This window comes from Lutra lutra, chromosome 14 (genome assembly GCF_902655055.1).
Source record: "Lutra lutra chromosome 14, mLutLut1.2, whole genome shotgun sequence".
In the NCBI taxonomy this organism is placed as follows: Eukaryota; Metazoa; Chordata; class Mammalia; order Carnivora; family Mustelidae; genus Lutra; species Lutra lutra.
In genome coordinates, this window is record NC_062291.1 from 52,811,320 (window position 1) to 52,837,195 (window position 25,876).

Consider the following 25,876-nt stretch of genomic DNA (forward strand, 5'->3'; position numbering starts at 1 on the left):
ACAAAGAGCTTTAAAGTTGACCACCTGTGAGACAGGTGAAAGCTTTGCCTGAAGTGTTTATCTTCTCCATTAGCAGAGGTGACAGAGTTGGCCTTGTTCAAATGGAACTTAGCCCATGTTGTTTTTCACGGGGTACCTTCGCCCTCTACCTTTGTGCTGATGGAAATCTCATGTGGTGACTCAAAAGTGTCTTCTGTACCCTCCCAGCTGTTGCGGGGAGGGGAGTTTGAGGAAGCCATCATAAGGAGAGAACTTGGTCACTTAATAACCTGCCAAGTTATGCTGTGGGAGATGCCAATACCAGCAAGAAAAATGTGACTTGTGTCATGGGTGCTTTAAGAGGAAGAAGTGGGAGGACCTGAGCCTTAAGGACATGACTGGTTAGAGCCAGGACCCTGGCAGGAGGGAGACAATGGAGGGACTGAAGTTCCTGATGCCCTTGGGAGGTTAGGAGACTAGATACAAAAGGCTCAAAGATATCTCAAACCATCCTCACAACTTAGGTGTCTGGGAGCAGCTGACTAGAACACCTTCTGCTTAGGGACCATGCCTGTGCATGCTCTCAGTGTTAGAGGCATAGCCAAGAGGCCATATGTGTTCTTCCACCCAGAGAGAGTTTTGGAGGGAGGGACCCCAGTGCTACTGTTTTATATTGGCCTTCATACATTTCCTAAAGTGCCAGACTTTCTCCATGATCATGTCCTTTCCGGTGGCCTCTCTGCTGTCTGGAATAGCTCCAGCTCATCCTTCAGACTGCCCCCAAAAGTCAGCACCTCAGTGAAGTCTTTGTAGAATTCCCCACCTTGCCCCTCCCCTTCAAATGAGTGTGCTGTTGCATCTGAGACTCACAGCACTCTTGTTTTTTTCCCTTCATTGGACTTACCACAGATCATCACTATGTATCTATTTCGGACATTATTTCTTTAATATTCATCTGTTCCCGGAAAGCAGGGCAGGGACAATCTGGTTTTCTCATCACAGGTCTTAGCACCTGGCCTAGCACCTGGCAACAAAATGGCTCCCCTTGGAGGTCAGAAATCATTAACCAGGTGTATTTTCTCTTGGGCAGCCTCTGACACACAGCCGGTGTCCACAATAATCGTTAAGTCTCCGATTAGCGCTGATGGGAATGTCAAAGATCATTTGTTTAACATGCAGTAATCATTCTGCCCACCAGGGGTCTCTTTCTCCCCATCACTGGAGCCAAAAGAACTTGAACTCCTCTATCTTGGTTATGGTTCTCCCAGCCTTGCTGCTCGAAGTGTGCTTCTGGTGTACCACCACCTCTGCATCATCAGGGAGCTTCTCAGAAATGCAGAGTCTGCCTCCCCGCCCCCAACCCCTGCAAAAATGGGAGGGATCAGAAACTGCATTTTAGCAAGATCTTCAGGTGGTCTGCATACATGGTCAATACTGTCAGAGGTACTATTTTACAGGACATTTCCAATCCCCAAAACTTGGAACACAAAAAAACTCCATCTAAATGGCCTTTTTCACATGGTTCTTTCCCACCATACTTATAGAAGCACTTAGAAAGAGGTTTAGAATTTGCTTTTATTATGAATATAAAATAGACATACAACATAATATACATTTACACATTTACACTTTGCGGTCACTTTCATCTTTTTTCAGCAAATTCACTTCATCATGGCCCAGTGGCCTGCACCTGCCACGAACATGCCACTTACACTCACAACATTCTCTTCACCTTGGTACAACGTGTGACTTGGTAAGGAATACCAGGCCTGGGCGTCTGACGGCTTGGCTTTACCGTCCTCCTCACAGAATCCCTCTCATTCTACAGTTTCTCCTCCTGTCTCTACACGCCTCCCACTGCCCCAAACTTCAGCATTAAAAATTCAGGAGAAAAGAAGGCTGTAATAATCACCCTTGTCCTTTAAAAAAAAACACCTTGAAATATCTTCCACCAACTAGGTGCACATGAGTAGGCACGAACAGCATTGCTCGTTAACATGGTCTAAGAGCAAATCTACAGGGAGGCTCTGAAGTGTTATATACAAATGAAGCTTTGCTCACCAAGTGGGTCATCGTGAAGGATCAGAATTTCCAGTGGCATCATAGTAAATAAATAAATAAATAAACGGAAATAAATTAAAATAAATAGAGTGAGATTCACTAAGGGAAATTCCCCTAACTATATGCCTGTGCTTTCTCCAGACTTCACTGGGTGCAGCTGTACAACAGGTGGATAAGAGCTGGGTGTTAGGACTAGTTGCTCTTCCTTGGGGCCTTGCCTTCAAAATGCCAGTGAAGAACAACGGGATGCGAGCAGCGCCATTTCCCTCAGAAGGAGGCTATGTGAGAGGTTTTGTAGGAGTTCTCCTTCAGGCTGTCAAATATCGCTTTGGTTCCATTCTGCCAGTGCAGGACCAGATCCATTGGGGTCTTCCCAGCCTAATCAAAATGCAGAAGGAAATGTGACTTTCAGATGGAAGGCATCTATAAATTCTACACATCCTCTGTGTGTGTGTGTGTGTGTGTGTGTGTGTGTTTAATGAGGTAATGGATGGGTCTATGTTGTTGACCTGTTTTATGCTTTCCACTATGAGTGATTTGCAGTTTATATTCAAATCAGCCCTTCAGTGTTTCTCACAGGAATGCTTTATGGCATTTCAGATGAGCAATGTTTTGGGGTTTTGTTGTTGGTTTTTTTTTCCCCCCTGCCCTGTGGGACTGCCCCAGGTATTGGTTAAAAAAAAAAAAAACAATCCCCAGTTCCTAGACAGTAAATGGGAAGAGCATTCCAAGTCACTCTGAAATTTTAAAAAATGCCTCTCTATATATCCAGTATCCTGTAGAAGAGGCCTGGGGAGAAAGTGGTCAAGAACCAGTTCCTATCGATTGTGAAAACAATTCCTGATAAAACATGATGGTAAACGAGCTGTTTGGACACCTTGGTGAAGTCCTCAGGTGCTGTGTAGAACTATTACTGCTCCAAGAGGGCTAGTTTTCACACTAGGATCTCCTGGGAAATTTCATTTTTCTTGGGGGGACATCAACAACGTGTAAATAATTTTTGAGACCAAAATGCTTTTCCGCTTATGCGTATATCTCCAGACATTTACAAAAATGAATACCATGTCACCTCTCAATTCTTGTACTTAAATATGAGAAGTCTTAAAATTCCCCACCCCTGGGGCGCCTGGGTGGCTCAGTGGGTTAAAGCCTCTGCCTTCAACTCAGGTCATGATCCCAGGGTCCTGGGATTGAGCCCCACATTGGGCTCTCTGGGCAGCGGGGAGCCTGCTTCCTCTTCTCTCTCTCTCTGCCTGCCTCTCTGCCTACTTGTGATCTCTGTCTGTCAAATAGATAAATAAAATCCTTAAAAAAAAAAAAATTCCCCACCCCTGTTCTTTTGGAAGTCTCTTTAACTCAGAGACTGTGAACTGGCAGCTTTAAGATGCAAATCAGTCTAGAGACCTCTTTTGTTTGGGCCCAGACAGAACTCAGATTTCTTAAAAGTTGGAATTAATTGCAACAGTCGGAAATTAGCAGATTTCCCAACTGAATCCGTGAACTCTCTGAGAAAATCAGAAGAGTTGGCCAGCATGATACCTAGGGCTTCACCGAGCAACAATGGACTGGGGTGGGGAGGAGCCACCGTCTTTAAAAGTTATGTGCACAGACCCCCTGCAGCCAACATTTATGTAATTTAGGTGATCTGCCTGGCCCCTGTGCTTATTTGAACTAGTGGCCCTGTAACCCTCATTTTGGAACTCCTCACCTCTATAGCATGTTCCTTGAGAAACACTCATCGGTACACATGGTGACAGAGCTTTGGACAACAGAATAATGTACTGTGTGTTGTTTCCAGTCCCCCTCAAGATGGTGCCCAGTGGCTTAGTGGTCTTTTGGGGAATATCCGGCCATTGGATCAATGACATTAATAGTTCTAGGGCCCTTATGTTGCGCTCTAACTGATAATTCAAAGCCTTGAGCCCCATTGGTATATTTTGGGCTATTCTTCCACGAATTCCTTTACCTCATCTCTATTAGAATTTATCTCCTGATTTTCTGGCTACTTACACAGTCTCCCCAAATCTATAGGCTAGTTCTCTGGGCTGGTAATGTCTTACTGCCTAAAAATAATTGTCATAGTTTCTGCAGTTTTGGAGATTTCATTAAATCTACTTTTTTCCCGCTAATTTATTTAAATTATTAGATAAGACCAATCCCAATATGAAGGATGAGGGGATCCTACTATTAACACTTTCCCATCCAAGCAGCCTCTGTTTATTGCTTCTATCCTTTGTTCCTAACACCAAGACAGTTTTGAGGTTTTTTTTTTTTATGATAAAATATTCCTCTCAGTCTCATAGTAACACAATAAGGGGAAGAAATTATTCACAATAGAAGATGACTGGGGTTTTCCTTCTTTGTAAAGTGATTCTCTACCAAATCTTTCAAATTATTTCTTTGGTAATTTATATCCATTCCTCCCAGTGATATTTTTAAAGCTTATATTAGATGATGTTTGTCTGGGAATTGGGACCATGAGGAAAAGTTGGCTCTCTTCCCTGGCTTGCAGATGAAGCTAAATTAACACGTACTTGTAGAAGGGACTTATATGAGCATTTTCAGGGCCTAAATATAGGAAATTATTTTGAGGGATATGCAGATAAACCACAGTGGAGAATGGATAGAAATTATCTCAAAAAATATAGGCAAAAGCATGGCTAACCCTGGAAGAAAGTGGTAGCATGTCTGCTGTTGTAAGGAGGGGAGGACTACTCAGAATTACTCGGATTCGATATTGATTAATTTCAGTTCATTGGCTCTTGGCCCCATTGACTGCTGTGGAATTTAATCCTTTCAGGAATGGTGCCTGTCTTTATTCCTGACAACCCCAGGCCTTGCTTAGCCACGGGTGTCCAGGGAAGACAGTGCTTAGGTTTGTGAAGGTGAACAATTTGACCGTCCCATATGTTCAAGAGGAAATCTTAAAAGAATCACTGGACACTGTGATTGTGTCATGATGGCTCCACCCATCTCTGACCAGGTGACCCGAGTCATTGCCAAGGACTAGCAATGTCATTAGGGGAATAGACAGGGGCATTTAAAGCATCACAAGACCACCCCCAACCCTGAAATCCTACCACTCTGGCACCGTTTTCAAGTAGAGCAGATATGCTTTCATGCATCAGAAAGCCCACACGCGGGAATGCTTGTTTCGGGTACTTACACAATTCTTGATGTTGAGGTCGGCCCCATACATAATCAGGAGTCGGATCATTTTGTAACGGTTCAGCCTCACGGCGTCATGCAGAGGGGTATCTCCTTCCTAGAGAAGCAGAGACCACAGGCTAAAGTGGGGCCCGAGGCCAGGAAGTGGGTCCCACAAGAGCCCGGGCTTGGGGAGTGATTCCAGATAAGTGAGGCTGGAGCTGCTGGAGGTGGAACTTGGCCCAGGGACTCACTCGGTCTTTGGCGTTGAGGTCCGCCTCACAGGCGATGAGATGCTCAGCGCACTCGTAGTGGCCAGTCCTCACGGCTACGTGCAGCGCTGTGCTGAGCAACTGGGAAATTGAAGGATGCGACTGATTTGTGGGGCTCAGGGACAGAGGCTCTCCCAGACCCCAAGGCATGTGCAAGGGGGACAAGTAGCCACTATGGTGCCCCACACAGCATAAGTTTCCCGCTGACCCAAATGGTGAGGTGGCTTTGGGAGAGGAGGGGGGAGGGGAGAGGGCCCCAGGAGTGGGGAAGGGGGGAAATAAATACCTTATCCCGAGCACTGATTTTTGCTCCTTTATTCAGTAGCAATTTTAAGACATCGAGGTTTCCTCCACGGCTTGCCCAGTGGAGGGCTGTAGATTCAAGCTATACCAGAAGGTAAAAGGACATGAGTTAATGTAAAGAAATGGTCTGAGGAGTTAATACTTGGTTTCTGAGACCCGGGAACACCAGACTGGCTAGAGCATCCATGGTAGCAGTGGGCTGTCCCCCTCCAGACTCCAACTACAATGACTGAGAACTACAGTTTATTGAGAATTTCAGCATCCCAACAAGGTGCTGTGCACTTTTGATGGACTGGTCCTCCCAGCAACATTATGACTGCGCTCCTTTGGCAGATGAGAAAAACAAGTCTCCAAAATAGTCAAGTTTCTTGCCCAAGGAAGGACAGCTAGTAAGTATCAGAATAGATATCCAAACCCACATCTGCCTGGAACTTTTAGCCACTTTTGCCAAATATACTCAGAAGTTCTAGAGAAATGCATTTTAAAATTCTGGCAGAATAGGGGCGCCTGGGTGGCTCAGTGGGTTAAGGCGCTGCCTTCGGCTCAGGTCATGATCTCAGGGTTCTGGGATGGAGTCCCGCATCGGGCTCTCTGCTCGGCAGGGAGCCTGCTTCCCTCTCTCTCTCTGCCTGCTTCTCTGCCTACTTGTGATCTCTCTCTGTCAAATAAATAAATTTAAAAAAAAAATTCTGGCAGAATAAAAGTAGTCCCTTCCAAGAGATTTTAATCTGGATCTGCCACATCTTTCTGTGTCCCTGTGCTTTTTTCCCCATCTCTTGTTGGTTCTGTGCTGTCGTTTATGCCAACACAACCAGTGTCCCTCAAGTGTCCCCACTCGAGGTCATCACACACTGCCCTGACTCTTGGGAGATGCCCTCTTCCCCTCTCTGACATGTTCCTGGCCTTCCAAATCATGCATTCATGAGTGTTAGTGTCTTTTCATGCAAACTTTTTTTTTTATTGCTTTCCTATGTGTTTGTCTTCAGGGTTCAATTTTGTTCAAATTCTTTGGACCTTTTTAATATCCCTCTTCCACTTTGCTATAAAGTCAAATTGAGCTGCATTTAAATAAATAAAGCATTTACCCAGCTCAATCTTCAGTCCATAAAATATGCTGTATGCTGGTCTTTGTAGAACTCACAGTAGTTGAATTATTAAGGTCTGAATAGCAGCTACTTTCCATGGATGCAGTTAATTCCGTATGCAGTTTAGCCCCTGATCTCACTGATGGCATCTATCATACAAGGTGTACAGCTAGAGAATTCTGACACATCGCTGGCTGCCAAGGGGCCACAAGCAGACTGCCGTGTATAATGGAAGGACAGGGACACCGAGAGGCAAGTGCTGACTGTATTGCTTCTCAGTAATGCTACTGACTTGATACTGACCCAACTCTCTGATGGGGATATTGAATTGCATGCAGTGTCTTTCACTTCCTTCTTTTCCCTGGAACACTTGTCTCCTCTTCAGTATGTATGGAAAATACTTTCCACATGACCTAGCCCCATCTCCCAACTTCCTTTTGTATGGAGAAATGAGCTTTTGCCTGGTTTTCTCAGATCAATTTTCAATCCAATCAGCCCCATTTTTCATCGTAGGTTTTCTCAAGCTTCATATGGATTCCTTATTTTGGCTCATTTCCAAACAAAGAAATATATTTACCATATCACGGAATTCGATCTGAGCTCCAGCTTCCATTAACTTCTCCACAATTGCCAAATGTCCTTCTAAGCATGCTCTGTGAAGAGCCGTCCGTTTATACTGTCAGAAGAGAGATTTAAAAAGAGAGAGATAGCGATGCATATAAAAATGAGCAGAAATCCTTTCTAAGAGGTAGGAAGCTGAGGACTCCTACAACCTCACTGATAGAAACTCAAGTACTTCTTTTTGAATTAGAAATGTCAAATTCACTAAAATTTCAGAACTAGAACAGTGATCCTGCAACTGAGGCTTGAGTTTCCTGCAGGTACATTTCTAAGTGCTCAGTGGTCTACGTGGAGGGATGTGAACTTCAAGCTCACAACTACCTCAACACTGACATTCCCCTTTCTTGAATTTTGTGCCTTCATTGTTTGTGTAGAATTTCCATGCAAACCAGAAGGTTTTCTCCCATCTGGGACCGTTGCTGGGTTGAATATCAAAAAGAATTCAATTATTCTTTAAGAGAATGGGGGACTCATTTTTAGTTCAACTTCAGAAATGATTCCCCATTCAGTTCAGGGGGGAAAGGACACAAAAAGGATTAGTGCTTCTAGTAAAAAGACTTCATATTAATGGATTGACTATTTGGCCTAGAACAACTGTTGCCATTGTTCACTCCAGTGCCCTCTATTTACAGACAAGGAAACAGAGGTCTAGGAAATGCAAAGTAGCTGCTAAAATCAAATAGTCACGTAGTGATAGAGCCAGCACTTGAACTCGAGTCACAGAGTCCCTGAATAGTGGTGATGTGTTTAGGTCCAATCAAGGATGATGCTATTGGGGCACCTGGGTGGCTCAGTCGGTCAAGCATCTCCTTTCAACTCAGGTCATGATCCCGGGGTCCTAGGATCAAACCCTGCATCACGCTCCCTGCTCAGCCCCTCCCCCTGTTTGTGCTTACCCTCACCTCTCTGTCTCTAATAAATAAAATCTTTTTTTTCTTTAAAGGATGATGCTATTGTGTGTCTGTCTAAAAGGGACTTGTTGGTTCTGCCTTATTAAAAGTCTACCCCAAGAACATAAAAAGCTAAAGACAAACTAAAAAGTCAGCTGGAAGAATATGGGAGTGCAAAAAATGCTGCAATTCTCAGCACGAATCCAGCCTCTTGGTTCCGGACCGCTGCACTACCCTAATATGCTAGTGGCATCTGGGACAACAGCTGGAGAGACTGTTCCAGGTGGAGTGCTTGTTGGCACCATGTTAGCAAGGCAGAAGTTAAGCAGAAACAGCACAAAATGAATGAGCTGGATTTTGCAGCACTTTGTAGAAGTTACCTCATCACAGACATCTGGATTGTTCTTGTCCGACAAGAATTTTTCTACTACTGGCAGTTTATTCTCCAGAGCAGCCTTCAGGAACCTCGGCACATCCACAGGTTCCGTCTAAAGCCAAGAGCAGAGCGCGGGAGTTACTGTGAGCTTTCCGACATCCGATCAAACCCTCCACAGATATTTATTCCCCGGCAGCCTAATGCCAGACATGTAATACTACCAAAGCAAACCGTCCTTACAATGATTTCAGGTTCAGGTTCCTTTATAGCTGGGACTTTAGTCTTCTTGTATTTTTTCCTTTTCTTCAGCTGAATGATGACTTCAAGGTCTTCTAAATTTTCAAGCTTTGATCTCTGTTCTAGTTTTTTCTTCTTGAGCTAAAAAAGAAATCCATATTTCAAAACATGGTGACCAGCATTCTGGTTGTGTCTAAACAAAATCTGCAAGGGGAAACAGCTAGAGCAAAACAGTAAAAAAAAGTAAAAAACAAAAAACAAAAAAAGCAACAACAACCTTTAAAACTAATCGTTGACTTTGACTTAGTGACTTCTTATTCAAGAATTTTGGGCGTCTACATTTTCATCTTCACTTCCCTTGCCTTTAGCATCAGCCTTTGACTCATTGGAGTTAGGATGTAGTCTGTAACTGAGCATCGAGTCATCATTTCCATAAACAAACCCTGGATTTCTGCCGAATTTTTTTATTTAACTCAAAAGAATCCAACAATAAGGGTTAAGTTCTGAAATATCAATGCCAGTCTCTTTCAGGCAGCCTACAGAGCAGGGTTCATGAAGCAGGCTTTCCTGGGACTACTGCTAACTAAGGCATGTTTTATCTGCAATTAGTAAGGAATGAAAATTCACATGGCACCACGGAGTTTGTCAGCACAGATAATGAACACAGCCAAAGCCATGTGATTGAGAAAAAGTCTCTCTTGCCTTGGATTAACTAGACAGTGTATGACATCAGAAATTCACTGGTCATGTTTCTCTTTCCAAGTCTTTAAATCAGAAGGTAGTCCTAGAACCTTCAATCATTGATTCAGAATCCAGAAGTCATTGTCTTGCTACAGAATTAGTTCCTACAACCTGTCCTATATAAGTTGTCTCTTTATGGGTTTGAATTTGGCAAAGAAACACCTTTGGAGTGGTTGCATTTATTTTGTCTCCTCTCTTTTCTCCTTCCTGCCTGGCACCTCCTTCTCTTACCCCATCCCTGACTTCCCACACTAGTGGATTCCAAGAAAGGTCCTTACCTCTGCCTCTCGCTCTTTCTCAATTTTCCACTGTTGCTCCCCCAGGCTCAGGGAGTGGGCTGGAAGTGTCTTCAGGTCCTCTTGCTTCTCTAAAGTAACAGCAGTTTCATACTGCCCATCTCTGAAATCCTCAGGTAGGAACTCCCCAGTCTCCCCACTGCCATTCTTCTTCCTCGTGACCTGGGGGGAACGAAAATTGTAGGTCAGAAGTAGCAGGGCCTATCCTGGGATCATTCTCCAGAGACGATGTTGCAGGGGGGCCCTGGTCCTCCCTGCCTGATGACAGCCACATCCGTGTGCTGTGCTCTCAGATCTCAGGCTGGGACACGCTGCTGCGGCTGCAGGAGACCAGGAAGGCCATCAGACGATGGTCCTCCTCTCTTGGTAAAGCAAGGCTGAGTTTAGGCTAATATGATTAAATGCACTTTTAATCCACCTAATCACACTTCACCTAAGAAAACTACAACCCCTCCATGATTATTTAAAATTCTTCCATTTCAGGTACTTTTGATTGACTCTTGGCCTTGAGTTGTGGAAGTTTCCAGACATCTATTCTTGCCATAGAACTTATTCCCTAAGGCATCCTCATATCCACGCTTTAGTAAGAAAACCAAAGGAGAAGATAATAAATAGGAAATACAGAGAACATTCATGACGCGGCCAGATTTGTTTTCCCAATTTCACTTATTTCATCACTTAGGCCAACCCTGTTCTGTGGACAACATCAGAGTACCTGTGCATTTTGCCTGAAGAAGAAGGACATTTCGGACATATAAAAACCAAGACTAAACTGGTTTTCACGGTGAGACAACAACGTGCCTTACGTACCAACTCTTCCACTTTCATCACCATCATGTCAGCCTGAGGTTGGTTCGTCTGCGTGTTTGCTGCTGTGGAACGAATGCCTCGAGTCAGCCCTGCGGAGCCCCTCCACACCGGTCGCCTTATATAGCGAGGGCCGGGTGAAGTCATCTCCCAACCTGGGAACCCAAGTAACACCCCTGCCCCCACCCGCGGCCAACTCAGAGGCAGGTGAATTTTCATTCCAGACTCAGTGTCTGGGAAGCAGAGGAGGGAGGGGCTGCCAAGTAACCCCCCTGAATGTGTGAATCAGGAAGAAATGTGAGAGGGCCATTCCTTGGGCGGTGACCACACCGCTCAGCAATGCAAGTCATCCTATTTATCGAGAAGCCAGGGGACAGCTGTCTGTTGATACCGCACCACAGGCTGCTCCTTTTCCTTCTTTGCCAGCTTTCATATGACTAACCCTATCAAGAAAATGTAAATACCCTGCATAGCACACTGCCAGTAATATCTTGCTGATAACCAGACTTATCAACACTTCACTTGGGGGAAGTGTTGCTTTAGGACATCCTATTCCTATCAGTAAACAGTCTGAGAGGAAAGGATCCGGGTCCTAATGACCCTTGTCTATATCGGTTTGGAATTCTCTGGAGTGATGTCTAGGGCTAAAAAGGCCCCATGACATGCCACCTTACCATCATTATAAGAAACTGAAAGCATTCAGTAATGCACTTTTATTTTATGGTGTCACTGGCCATAATTAGCACATGACACGCTTCCTGTCATCTAAAAGGACATACTTACTGGGGCCTCTTTGATACAAATGGTCCCCACCAAGATTAGAGGAGATCAGTTATTTAGAAATGGCATGGTGTTGATTGGGTCATAGAGCCAAGGTTCTCAGAGGCTATCGCTAAAACACTCAGCTGTGCGAGCTTATCAAAAATGCAGATCTCCTGGCCTACTCCAGGGCATTCTGAATCCATTTATGGTGGGTCCTAGGAATTTGTATTTTTCAAAGCACTCACAAAATCCTGATGCATCAAGGTTTGAGACACATTGCTAAGGGGCAGAGGGCTTTGCTCTGGGGAGGGGTGAAGACTACCCCAGTTTCTGGTTTCTCATTCTGAGGTGTTAAATTATCTAAAAATATTTAGGCCTTTTTTTTTTTAAGATTTTATTTATTTATTTGACAGAGAGAGAGAGAGATCACAAGTAGAGAGCCAGGCAGAGAGAGAGGGAGAAGCAGGCTCCTCCCTGCGGGGGTTAATCCCAAGACCCCGAGACCACTACCTGAGCCAAAGGCAGAGGCTTAACCCACTGAGCCACCCAGGAGCTCCAATATTTAGGTCTTTTTACTGTTCAGGAAGAGACTAGGATTGTACCTTCAAAGCCACTTATAACCTTAGTTTTTTCAGTAAGAAAAACAAAGCGGAGAATGAGAGGGAGTATTTATGGAGGGGATTGTTAGGATGTTATGTTGAATTTATGTATCTGTAACCCCTCAAGACTACTCTGCCCCACCAACATGGCTGCCATCCTCTTCTCCCCTCAAACTGATCAGCTCCTGGACATCTTCTGGAACCGCCAGAATGAGACATTGACTACCTACGCTGGCAGAGAAGATCCCTCCTAATAACTCCTTTATCTGTTCTGGTCTCCTACTGTTCTTTCCTAAAAGGGGTTTTACTTAAAGCAAATCTCCTGGTGTTTTCTTTGAGGCAGACACAACTCTTATGTCTTCCTTGGTTTTTCCATCCAAGTGAGAAATGGCCATTTTAGCTTTTCCTACCATTTCTCAGGGCTTTTTATTCCAGGCTTGACCCAAACGGAGAATAGTGTCAGGAGACATCTTTGGGGAAGGGTCACAGGTTAAGGATCTTGAATATGGAATCCCACCACCATCAGTGCCTTGAAAGTTCAAGCAAGACCCACATGCTTTCCTTTTACACAGGGGGTTGCGGCCAGAAACAGTGAGTAACTTGCTGCAGATACATAGCAGGTTGGTGGATACTCGGTTGAAGAGTTTCGATTCCATCCAACAGAAGCTGAAGCTCACAGAGCACAGAGGAGATTTTCAAGGGCAGGGCCCAACCAAAACTGATAAAAGGCGAGGCTCATTGTTTAGATCACCTCCAACAATGCAAGCAGAAGTGGGTGGAAGATGGCACATCAAGCTTTAATCTTCCACTCTTCCTTGAGTTTTTCCTCTCAAACCTGACTGATTCTGTACGGGACACTCCAGAAATATCTGGTTTTTTTTTTTTTGGTTTTTTTTTTTGAGACAGAAAGAGAGAGAGAGTGAGAGTGAGTGAGTAGGGGGAGAGGTCAAAGGGAAAGGAAGATAGAGAACTCAAAATCTCAAGCAGACTCTATACCCAGCTTGATCTCACGACCCCAAAATCAAGACCTGAGTCGAAATCAAAAGTCAGCCCCATGACTGACTGAGCCCCCCAGGTGCCCCTCCAGGAAGTCTTGAAGGGAATTTTGCAGAGTGAGAGTGGAGGACAGTTCATGGAATGGGCTGAACTGAGAGAAAAGGAGTGAACCAGGCAGGTCAGCCATGATTGTCAGGTCAGCAAAGTCCCTGCTGGACTCCTCTCTGCGCCACTGTCCCCATGTTGGGCCAGTAGGCATGACAACATAGGACAGGATCTGTGCTTCAAAAAGGGATTCTAGGTGCATTTGGCTCCCTGACAACGCATAAGACAAAATTGTATTTTCAAATCTTCTTACCAAAATTGAGAAAAGAACTTCTCAACTAGAGGGAAGTTCTGTCTCTTCTGTTTTGTTTGTTTTGTTTTGTTTTAAAAACTTCCCTCCTGTAAAAGCACTTCATGGGGGAAGTTCTGAAACGTATATATTTGGCTGGATCTTACTCTCACACTAGGCACAACCCTGCCTTACCGAGATGAGTTCAGAGAAAAAAGCTTCTCAGTGGTTCTACCATTCTTTACCCAGCATCAGCCGTCTGTGGACAGAGGGAGCAGGGAAATGGTTCCTGGGTCTTATTGGAGTTACCTCATGAGCCTTTCACCCAGTTTCCACAGCATTTCTGCATTTCGGTGGGACCAGAATTAGCACCCCATTTCCAGCTGGAGAGAGTGAGAGGCAGAGGAACAGAGCCCACAGCACTAACTGTTGTCACCCCAAGTTCCAAAGATGTGCCCAGACCCCACCCTGGGAATTGTGTGGCAGCTCCGCTCCAAGGGCAATCTCATCTTTCCAAATTTGGGGACCTTGTACTTAACTGTACTTCTACTAAGATATTTCTCTTATTATATTTTCTTTCTTTTTTTTTTTTTTAAAGATTTTATTTATTTATTTGTCAGAGAGAGAGAGTGCACAAGTAGGCGAAGTGGTAGGGAGAGGCAGAGAGAGAAGCAGGCTCCCGGCTGAGCAAGGAGCCCGATCGATGTGGGACTCGATCCCAGGATACTGGGATCATGACCTGAGCCGAAGGCAGCGGCTTAACCCACCGAGCCACCCAGGTGCTCTCTTATTATATTTTCTTAACTACGTAAGTAATCTCTGCATGTCATTGTTAAAAAGTAAAAAGACCCAGAATGTTGCTTATTTGCAATCTTACCAAGTGTTGATTTGATACTTGATTTTTTTCACCTGATAATGTGTCGGAGCACTCGTCTTCTACCAGCACAGACCAATCTATTTCATTATTTTAATCAACCGCATGTATTTCCACGTGTGGACAGACCATTGCTTATTTACCCATTCTCCCATCTGTGGATGTTTAGGCTGTTTTTCAAAAGAGGCCCCTTTATTTGCTCCAATCAAAGACATCTTATAGCGCATAACATTTTATTGTTATTAACATTCCGTGTCCTTAGAACACCCACCTCCCTACTAAAAGGAATGACTCCAGGGACCGTAGCCAGATTCTGACTCAGAAGACACCTTGTTCCGCGGTTGTACTTACAATTGCTCATTTTGCCGTCCCTCTTAGTAGCCTTCCCGGAGCCCGCAGCTACTCACCTCCCTCGGCTCAGGGAAGAGGCTGACTCTGCCTGACTAGGAATCCAAGTAGCCTTACGGCCAAGCCATGGCTCAGTTTACACACTTGAAAATGCCAAAGGCAGGTCATAAAATGAAGCAAAGAAGGTTCAAGGTTTCCCTACCCCCACCAACCGGGAATGGAATAACCTGTATTTGAAAAGCTGAACACACTGGAGACATATTTGAGCAGGATGGTGGTATCTGCCTTCATCTCCTCTCAAGAGACAAAGGTAAGACTAAAGTCCTTTTCTGCCCAGGGCTCTGGAATCAAAGCACGTGCACACTGCCGATAAGCAATGGGGCACAAGCTTTCTTTTTGCAGGTATTGGTGGCCCCCGGAGGGAGAGGTAGGTGAGACAGTAGGTCTTACCTCCACGCCTTATGGCAGGTGCCTTGTAAATTACATGTCTCAACCCGAATTTTGCCACACATATGAACCCATGTCAGCCAATAGACAAACACAGCCACACGGGCTCTTCTATAAACTCAATGAAACCGGCCCCATCTTAGGCCCTCATACAACAAACAGCATAAAATGTTCAGTTGAGGCCAATGAAACCACATCTTAGTAGCAAATTTTAGCTAAGTTTCTGGTCTAATCAGGCGACAGAACATTCCATGTATGGCCCAACACGAGATCTGACAAAGTCCTTGTACTCACTATAGACCTAGGACTCCAACAGGCGTAACAAAATGTCTGACACACAGTAGGGCTTAATACTTAAGTAACACCTGGCAGTATAGTTATATGCTTTTCTAGCCACACCACATATCTTGAATCCTCCTTTCAATGACAAATAATTTGTAATATTGTAAATGCTAGTTAACAAAGAACGCTTTAGTACTAGTAAGAGTTAAAGATTGTTAAAGGGCTTGTGGTAGTCTCTTCCAGAACGTGTACAGCTGATAGACTTCTTATAAACCTTAAGTAACCACAAGTGTACCATGCCCAGTTAGGTCAGGTCAGATATGAATTAACCTTTCCCAGGGCAGTGGTTCTCAAGGCCGGGTGCATCTTCGAATTGGCTATGAAGCTTTTAAAAGATGCTAATACTCCAGCCTCACCCTAGGTAAACAAAATCTGAACCTTTGCTGTAAGTTCCAGGTATTGGCATTTAAAAAAATTCTCCAGCTGATTCTAATTTCCACCCAGCTTTGAGAATACCAACACAGGATCTAGATTTAAGTGACTATGTATATAGGGGCGCCTGGGTGGCTCAGTGGGTTAAAGTCTCTGCCTTCGGCTCAGGTCATGATCCCAGGGTCCTGGAATTGAGCCCCACATCGGGCTCTCTGATCAGTGGGGAGCCTGCCTCCTCCTCTCTCTCTGCCTGCCTCTCTGCCTACTTGTGATCTCTGTCTGTCAAATAAATAAATAAAATCTTTAGGAAAAAAAAAGTGACTATGTATATAAATAAATGTACATATATTCTTGAAGGTATAGGAGGCAGTCAAGCTATCCTTACCCCAGTTTCTGAATTTTGATTGTTAAAGATTCTGCCTTTATGATGATTATGGAAAATACACATACACACACACACACACAAACACACACACTTTATTTATTCAATATTTGGCCTTACTATGTGTCAGGCGTTTTTATAGAGCTGAGATATCCTTTTAATTCTGGCCCTGCCCTGTGTCTGGTTGAGCAAGTCCTCTCACATCTTAGGACCTCAAATCCTCCAGTTATCTAAGGAGAGTTTTGAATGAAATGATCTCTGGGGCCCTAAAATTTTATGGAGGTCTTCAAACCACTGAATCAAAAGGTAGAAATAAACATTTCTGACGGCAGCATTACATGCAAATGGCAGAGGTGATTCTCCAAAGCCTCTAAAAGAGGGAATGGTCCATAAAGCCTCCACTAGCCCAGACATTTTAAAGACACACCCCCATTTGATAACCATGAAAATCTCACACCTTCTGTTAACATGAATAGGAATATCAAGAGGAACTTGAAGCCAAAACCAAATCAAAGCAATAGTCATTTTGAATACACTTTTCCAAAGCCACCACGCGCCCCCCCCCCCCCCCCGCCCCCCGCTGGACCTTAGAGATCTTGATAAGGCTTCTTCCCTCCTCCTTCCCATGTGAGAATCTCTGCCCCAGTTCTGGCCTTTGCTGGAATCCAAGTAGAAAAAGGACAGATCAATGGACAGGAAGGGCTGTCAGGGACTTTATATTAAAAGTTTTATTTCTCCAAACAGTGGATTCTTTTTTAGGCCCCTGCATTAATTTCCATAGTCTTAGTAAGACAGAGCTCTTAACAATCAACATTCTGAGCCAGTGATAAGGTTGAGGGGACTGTCTCTTACTCCAGGAAGAGTGGGTGTGCAGGAGAATCAGCTAATGTGAATGAATAACGATTCCCCTTCCTGCCCCTAACGTTTCTGAAAAGCTAAACTTACTTCATAAAATGAAATTTCACTGAATGGACAAGGGCATGGTAGAGAGTTTGCATTGAAGCAGTTTGGGGGAAAAAAAGTCCAATTGTCATAGTAATGCTCTGAAAAGATTTTGAAGCAACTTCGGAATTACTTCACATCCAATTACATAGGACATCCACTTGGGGTGAGAGATAAGTGCTTCTATGACTGCAAACATAGAAGGAAAATGCATTTAACCTCTTTAGCCAATTTATTTAAGCAGGGAAGAATTATTTTTTAAATGCAATTTCTGACTTCAGGTAAAGGGTATTGGAAAAAAATGTCTCGGTATAGTTTGGAGTTTCCTAATAAAAAAGAAAGTGCTGCCAGACATCTTAAGTATGGGTTCTTTGGGAAGCAGAGAAATTTAGTAAAAATCAGTAAAAGCACTGAGTGGTTACTGAGTCACTGGCCTTTAGGAAGGGCCAAGCTGAGGCAACCAGGACCCTTCTACTTTGAAGACTAAAACCTCCCTTTGTAAACATCCTGATACATGAAATCTCACTGCAACATTGCTTCTCGTGGCTCACCTAAGTCTTGTCGGTTTAGTCAGTTTGTCTCATTCTAGCTTCAGAAAAGGCCATCCCCAACAAAAACATCCACTGAGCACATTTTACTGTGAGTCTTCCTAGATCAAGGGAGACAGAGCTGAAAGATGAAGTTCCAGCCACTGAAATCCTCCTGGAACTACCCCCGCTTCTGCTGGCTCAAAACCCTTCTTATAACTAGGTATTTTTTAGTTCTTTTGAATACTGAACTTTGGAAAGTAGAAAAGTCTTCAATATTGTCTAGCCCAGTCCCCTAACTAAACACCTTGGAGCAAGTGACACCTGAAGAGGTCAAGGGGCTTGTCCCAAATCGCATACAGGGCCGGGGTACAAATCCAGCTCTCTCCACTTCTAGGCCAACCTTCTTCATTCCCAGATGAGGATGGGAAAAAATACTTTTTCTTCACAAAGATAGGTTAGCTGATATCTGGTGCTCCATTCCCTTCAAGGTAAATGCCCACACAGGTACTATTTCATGTTTTCTGTCTCCTTGTATAGAGGGTTATAGCTCTGTCACTTAAAAAATACATATAGCCTCTTATCCCTTGGGGAAATTGTTGATTTCAGGTTTGGAACAAGGAAGGTACAAGATGAGCTTAGAATATTCTGTGTCAGAAAGCAAGCAGGTACTCATGACTAATGTATGCTGAGTGTGAAAAAGAATAATGATGGTAACTTACGAATGAAACGACCTGTTGGGTCCATAGTGATACTCAATAAATAAATAAATAATATAAATATGGGGCTCCTGGGCGGCTCAGTTGGTTGGGCCTCTGACTCTTGGTTTCTGCTGAGGTACGCATGATGCCATGAGTGGTGGGATCTGGCTCCATGATCAGTGGGGAGCCTGCTAGAAGATTCTTTCCCTCTGCCCCTCCCCACTCATGCTTATGTGCATGCAGTGCACTCTTTCTCTCTCTCTAAAATAAATTTTTAAAAAAACTTGTAAAGTTTATAATAAAATAACTAATATAAATATGTAAGCAAGTAAGTAGAGAAAGCAAGGGAAGGGGAAGCTCTCCTTTACAGAAGAATGCCAGCTAATTAATGTAGAGAGAAGGGTAAAATTAGAAAGTTCATCCCAGTAAAATAATTGACCCAAGCAAAAATTATCAATGAATGCTAAAACTATTTTATGAAAGGTCTCTGGGCATCAGGATATTCTCATAGTACTAAAGGATCACACAGAGATTATTTATTAGACAATAAGGGGCAAAAAGCACCTTTAAAATGGGGAGACCCAGCAGGCACCATTTTCAGGAGTGACCAAACTTATTATCAAAAGAAGCACTAGGGCTCAGGTCTCAGTAGTTTTTAAAACTTTCCATCTGTTCAAATTTCCATCTAGAGTTGAGAATACCATCCTAGGGATGAGATTTATGTGAATATGTATGTAAATATACATATATATGTATTTTTGAAGTCGTAGTGAGCAATTAAGCCATCCTTGTCACAGTTTCAGAGTTGTGACTATAAGACCTTGGGAAAAAATACATCTTATATGCAAATTATTCACTCAGTGTTTATTTAGCCTGTTCCTGCAGGACAACCTGACATGTATTTCCTAAAGTGTTGCAATAAGAAGTGGACGTCATCACTTATGCAATATCCTTACCAAAAATGATTAACCTGAGTCCAATCATGAGGCAACATTTAGACAAATCCAGAACGTCAGACCCTCAGCAAAACAACCAGTTGGGCTCTTCGAATAGGTCAATGACTTGAAAAGCCAAACAAAAAAAGAATCGGCTTTTCTAGATTAAAAGAATCTTAAAGAGACATAACAATCGAACAAAATACATGGATTTTGGTTGGATCCTGTAATTTAAAAAACAAAAACCGGGAGGTGAACCATGAGAGACTATGGACTCTGAAAAACGATCTGAGAATTTTGTTAAGGGGTGGGGGGTGGGAGGTTGGGGGCACCAGGTGGTGGGTATTGTAGAGGGCACGGATTGCATGGAGCACTGGGTGTGGTGCAAAAATAATGAATACTGTTATGCTGAAAAAATAAAAAATTAAAAAAAAAAAAAATAAAAAATAAAAAAAATAAAAAACAAAAACCATGAAATATATTTTGGGAACAATTAAATTTGAATACAACTTGAATTTTAAACATTATTAACAATAGTTTTCTTATGTTTTATAATGGTTTTGAGGTACTGCAGGAGGATGTCCTTATATATTCTGAATTATTTTGTGGTGGGATGTCGTGATACCTGCTTTCAAATGGTTCAACAGAAAAACTCTATGTGTGTGTATCTGTATCTAGAGAGAAAAGATTGAGAAAGAAAAAGAGCATAACTATAAAATATTAACAATTGACTCTAGGTGAAGAGTATAGGGGTTCTCACTGACTGCTGTTCTTTCCATTTTTCTGTACCTTTTCAAACTTTAAAATAAGTACAACTTGGGGCATCTGGGTGGTTCAGTCAGTTAAGCATCTGCCTTTGTCTCAGGTCATGATCCCAGGGTCCTGGAATCCAGCCCCGCACTGGGCTCTCTGCTCAGCTGGGAGTCCGCTTCTCCCTTTTGCCTCTGCCCCTCTATCCAATCATATTCTCTCTCTCTCTCAGTCTGTCTCAAATAAATAAAAGCTTAAAAAAAATAAAATACCTACAACTTTTTAGTAAAATAGGAACCCTAGAACATAAGCTTCATGAAGCAGGGGATGTTTGCCTGCTTGTCTCACTGATGTCCACTGGGCACATAGTAGGCACTCAGTAAACCTGGGTCTAATGCAAAGCGAACACAAAGAAGGCGGTGGGCTTGGGGCTGGAGGGAAGAGCGGGAAGCGGGGAGCCTGCGGGTGTCATGCCTGTCCCTCTGCAGTTTGCAGACCCCGGGCAGCAGGAACGCCCGCACCGGGGCCCCTCTGGCCAAGCCCTCTGTCTGCATTGCCTCTGAGCTGCCAGAGAGGCAGCAGGTTGGGGAGAGAGTCCCTCAGCCTGAAGGGCTTACCCGTGACCCGATTTCCCGCCAACGCCACCCGTGGAGCTGGAAATGGCATGGAGATGTTTCTGGCGAGAAGAGAAAACTGGGGCTTCTGTCTGTACACAGCTACTCAGGCACACCCCAAGGATCCCAGGGGAAATGTGAGCATGTGTGGACCCTCCGGGGTCATGAGGTCCCAGAGCCCCCCCACGCAAATGGTGAAATTGAAAGTCTTATGGTCAGGGGGCAGCTGACTTCTTTCTCTATTAAATCTCCTTTCCTGCCACCAAAAGAGTGTATTGCTTTCAAAAGATGAGTTGTCTAACATTGATGACTTCTGATGACTTCTTACGTCATTTCCAAATTCTGTTTGAATGTGTACTAATGGCTAAAAGATGAATAGAACAAAAATGGCCCTGGAGGCTAATGGAGGAGGAGAGTCCCTGGGGGTGGTGGGGGACTCAGGTGTGTGGCAGACTAGAGAGGGGTTCAGCCCAAGGGTGACCACCTAAAGGTTTCTTTCTTTCCTTCCTTCATCCCTCCTTTCCCTTCCTTTCTTCCTCTTTTCTCTACCCCCAAGCCACCTCAAAAACCAGAGGGACTGAAACCAAAGTCAGGTGAGGGTCGAAGGACCCCAGGCTTCATCCTCCCTAAAACTTGATAAGTGGGGCCATGCCCTCCTATTAAGTGACTATTTCAGAAAGAGGTTCAGACCCTTTAACTAGAAACACCCGCCCCCCCCCCCACCTCTTCCCGCCCCCAGGCATGTCATCCCTTTCCTGTGTCAACCTGCAAGGGAAGGTGTTCTTACCCCTCCCCCTCAGAAGGAGCCTGGCAGGGTTTTCTGAACTGAATTCACGTAAGAAAGGGAAGAGCCTGTTTGGAAAAACATACTCTTCTGCTGCCAACACAAGCAGACCTTTTAGGGAGGAGGGAAACTGTAACCCCTCCAAGATCTTCGCTCTCCTTCGGAGCTGGAGCCGGGGCTCTCAGGTTTCACAAAGGAATTTATAGAGCAGACTGACGCCTCTGGGGTTGGAATCAGCTAAGTACTAAGTGGAGAGCCAGGAAGAGGGCTAGGCACCCTTCCCTGATTGTTTACAGGGAATGAAAATGTCCTCTCACTGAAAAGGAATGTTTGGCAAGGAAATGACCTCTGGAGGCACAAGCCGGTCGCTCCCTGGGGACTCAGTTTGGGATAGTAACCATCAGAACCACCAACCTGGACAAAGCCCTACTCGGTGGGGTGGGGGAGGGGGCTGAGGGTTAGGGGAGCTTGGTGATGCTTAAAGCAACTCCTGCCTTCGAAGGACAGCCTGTTCTCTTTTCTAGGTAAGTTATGTATGGCAAATGAAGGAAAAGGAGAAAAAATGAGAGGTTGGAAATCACTTAGGGAGAAATAAGAGGAATGCTTGACTTGTTGGTGTGTGTTCCCTACTTAGCTGAGAGCTTGACCTAGGTCTTCTCAAACCTGTGTTTAGGGGGCACTGGATGGTGTGGGGTGAGTAGCTCTGGTGGCTGACATCTAGCAGAGAGAGATGATGTCCTTCCTTATTTGGTGGCCTGAGAAGCCAAGTTCCCTCCTCATCTCTCATTGCACGAGGACTGGGCCCTGGTCAGCAAAAGCCCAGCCATTCAGCGCACCCCTCCCACCCCTCCCCAGCCCCTTGTCTTATCGCAGAGTATTCACTGAGGAATTCTGAGGCCCACCCTAGTACTCCGGAAGTGCTCCAACCCATGGCCTGCCATTTGGCTCCTCTTGTGATGACAAGCAGATAACATAGCTCACATGCCTTCTTCTTTCCCTGCATACCAACCAGACCCCAGCTCTGAAAAGGGAACGCACCACAAACCAAGAGAGATGGAGGTTTATTTTTATAGAGACATTGTTAAGACGTTGCAGTAAGCCTAGAAATATGGAACATGCTTCCCCGTGTTGCTCCAGGGTCTCTCCTCAGTCAACATAAGATTTTTACAGATGGGGAAATCAGTGGGTGCGGAGGTTAATTAAATATCCACAGTCACATAGCAAGCACGTATGAGTGTGTGCGTGTTGGGGGACGGGGAGAGTTCAAATTCAAAGCCCAGGCTGACTCTATGTCCAGAGGCCCTTTATTGCAGTTAAATCCCATCAGAACTGAGCATATCCCTGATGGCAGTCACCACGAGAAGATTTGCCAAGTTCAGGTATCCTTAACTTCAAGACAAGCATTCCTTCTTCAAGGCATGGTATCAAAAGGTACATTTGCATGTCCATCAACATCCACTGGGGTTACAACCACAACTCAGATGCAATGGACAAAGTCTCTATATCTGAGAAACAACAAGAAAGCAGAGAAAATATTTGCTAAACACATCAGCAGATGAATGGCTATAAATATGAAACAAAGTGGCAGGATATACATCCAAATCGATACATATGAATGAGTTCAATGCCTCTTTTAAAAGACAAATGCTCTTATATGGGGTGAAACAATATAAACCAAGCTATCAGCTATTTATGAGAGACACACTTATGCTAGCACAAGATTGAGAGGAAGAAAATAAAGGGATGGGCAGAGGGACGCCATGTAAAGGCTACCAAAGTATGCAGAAGGGGCAATATTAGTACCAGACACAATAAATCTGAGGCAAAAAGCTCCAAGTGGGAGAAAGAGAGATGAACAACATCCAAGAAGTTCTGCGCATCATTACTGTGCATGCATTCAACAACATAGCGTTGGAAACATCGAAAGACCAAATCTGTATACTCAGGCATGCTAAAAACAGGTACACAATAAAAAGTACTGTTTGGACCCGACAGAAACTTGCTGTCTCTTCCAATGGATAAATTGTCTGCAGTATATTTAAGGCAGGGAGCTTAAGCTCAGACTTTCAGATTGAAAAGATCCAAAGTATTTTGGGGAGAGCTTATTTATGCTGTATGAGTATTTTACGTCAGGGAAGCATTATGACAAATAGACCGTGAAAATCACACCACATCCTAAGGAAAAACAAAAAGCCACAGAAGATTCTTGGAGTGTCTCTTCAGGAAATCCTCAAGCACTCAAGGCCCTTGCCAGTTAGGGTAATGTGTTCATAAATTTCCCTGAACAAACTCATTCCAGCATCAGAAAATGACAAATCAATCAAACTTTAGAGAATTGATGGCTAAACTCTTCCAGGGCTGTGGGCATGAATCCAGGAAAGGAATTTATGCCAGGATATTGAACCCCTTCCTGCCAAAAATGGAAAGAAAGATGGAAAGAAAACCAGTTACTTCAATTCATATCTACCACATTCTGGGCAAGAGAGTGAAGATTCGCTTAGAGCTTCTAATAGGAGACATGAAATTCCTAGCAAAAATGTGGAACTGAAGCAATTAGTTCTTAAACAGATCTCATCTTCTCCAGCAGTGGGGAGAGGGGGGCAAGAAGCTAATGAGGAAAGACGTTGTCCGTGGACAACCTTGGGCATCTAGGATTCTAAATGATATCTTGTAAAGGGAAGAAAATTGAGTGGATATTGAAGGAAAACCTAAGAACTAGTACATGCTAATCTAGAGTGTATTCTGGAAAGTGTAAATTAGACAATGAATTGGTTAGACATGCTGATAGCTTTCCAAGAGAAGAGGACCTTTTCTTCCTGATCCTGTGTCAGGTACTTAGGTAAATTCTCACACCTGAAAGGGATTTGATGTAGTTGAGGTCACTAGTGCCTTAAATTCTACATCCAAACTGTGGGAACATGGACTGGAGACCCTACTAGGTCATTAACAAGGTTGGCCGGTGTGTGAAAGGGTCAGCCACACACACATACACACACATATACATATATGTAACACATGTATATATCTCTATATATTTAACTGCAGAGAGAAAGAGAGATTAACTTGGGTCTCTGTCTGCCTCTTCGTCATTCCTTGTAGTCTCTTTTCTCTTTCTCCTCTCCAATCTAACAGCGCTTCGTTCCCTGTGTGTCTGCCAGTGGGTAGGTCTTATCTCTGCGTTTCTCTGTGTGGGATTCAGTGTATTCCTCTCAGTCATTGGCTGCCTACCCCTCTCTCTTCCTCTCTCTGTCCCCCTCCCTTCCTTACTCCTGCCTTTTGCTCTGGCTCTGGCTGCTGCCCCTGCTGCTATGATGCATTTTCTATTGATGGAGTGAGCATTAAGGATGCCCAAATATGGTAAAGGTTTCAGTCAGGGTTGAGATCATGGTAGACAAGCAATGCTCACACCCTGCACCATGCTCAGGAAACTCAGCCTGTCATAAACACTGGCCCACCTTATATCCATCCTCCTGAGATCAGAGGAAACGGAGTGATGTAGCCAGATCCTGGTTTATAAAAGGCAGCAGAGACTCTCTGTTGGCAGCTGCCACTTGTTACAGTTCCGTCGATTTTCCATCCCAAAGCAATTTACATTCATGTCTCTGTTATGATCACTTTGCTGTGCCCTTAGTGGAGGGGAAACCATCTTCCCTAGAATCAATTTAGATAATTAGAGTAAATCCACTGGATAAGGAATGCTCAGATACAAAAATGCAACTATTGAAAGATTTTTTTTTTTAAATTCACCCTCCTTTTAAAAGAATATGCAAAGAATTGCCCCATGAGAGCTCTGAAATGTCAAGAATTCCTCTCATTTCTTGCTGTGGTTAATGCCAGGAACATTCTAGAACACTGCAATTGCTCATTCCTTAGAATGAAGGATAGCGAATGATTTTGTTTGCCTGAGATTCAGCCCTCCTGAGAAGTATTTTTCCAAGGTGCTCCTTGAGCTAAAGCCTGGCTAAAAACCTTTCAAACCAATCTATGGGAAAATATCTTTTTTATTAAAGAGCCTTGCTTAATCAAACGTTCCTCCATGGCATTTTAGGGATTTTATTTTTACTGAATCCTTCTAGAACCTGCAGGAAATCTTCAAAATGGACGACACCAATTTCAGCTGCAGAAAACAGCTGCAGTGAAGGTCAGGGCAGACAGACAGGCAAAAGTGAAGAATGTAAAGGGTCTAGCCCGTTGATTTTTTTTTTTTTTCAAGGGGATTCCAAGGCAGAAAGGCTGGGAAACCTATCCCTTAAATTCATGGTTCATGAAATTGATTAGAAATGGCTTTTAAAGTCTTGTGGAAGGGCTATATAGGGTATGAAATTTTCCACCTAGGACAAATTCTGAACTGT

General features: G+C 43.9%; 1 protein-coding gene across 1 annotated transcript; it reads right to left on the reverse strand.

The window, feature by feature from the left end:
• Positions 1–1,536: 1,536 nt before the first annotated feature.
• ANKRD1 (ankyrin repeat domain 1) lies at positions 1,537–10,971 on the reverse strand. Its single transcript, XM_047702374.1, has 9 exons — positions 10,819–10,971; positions 9,991–10,170; positions 8,975–9,112; positions 8,739–8,846; positions 7,425–7,523; positions 5,746–5,844; positions 5,442–5,540; positions 5,207–5,305; positions 1,537–2,418 (listed from the first exon to the last, which is right to left on the reverse strand). Exons 1-9 carry the CDS (start codon positions 10,960–10,962, stop codon positions 2,308–2,310), a joined length of 1,077 nt encoding a protein of 358 aa, XP_047558330.1. The 5' UTR covers positions 10,963–10,971; the 3' UTR covers positions 1,537–2,307.
• Positions 10,972–25,876: the final 14,905 nt, after the last annotated feature.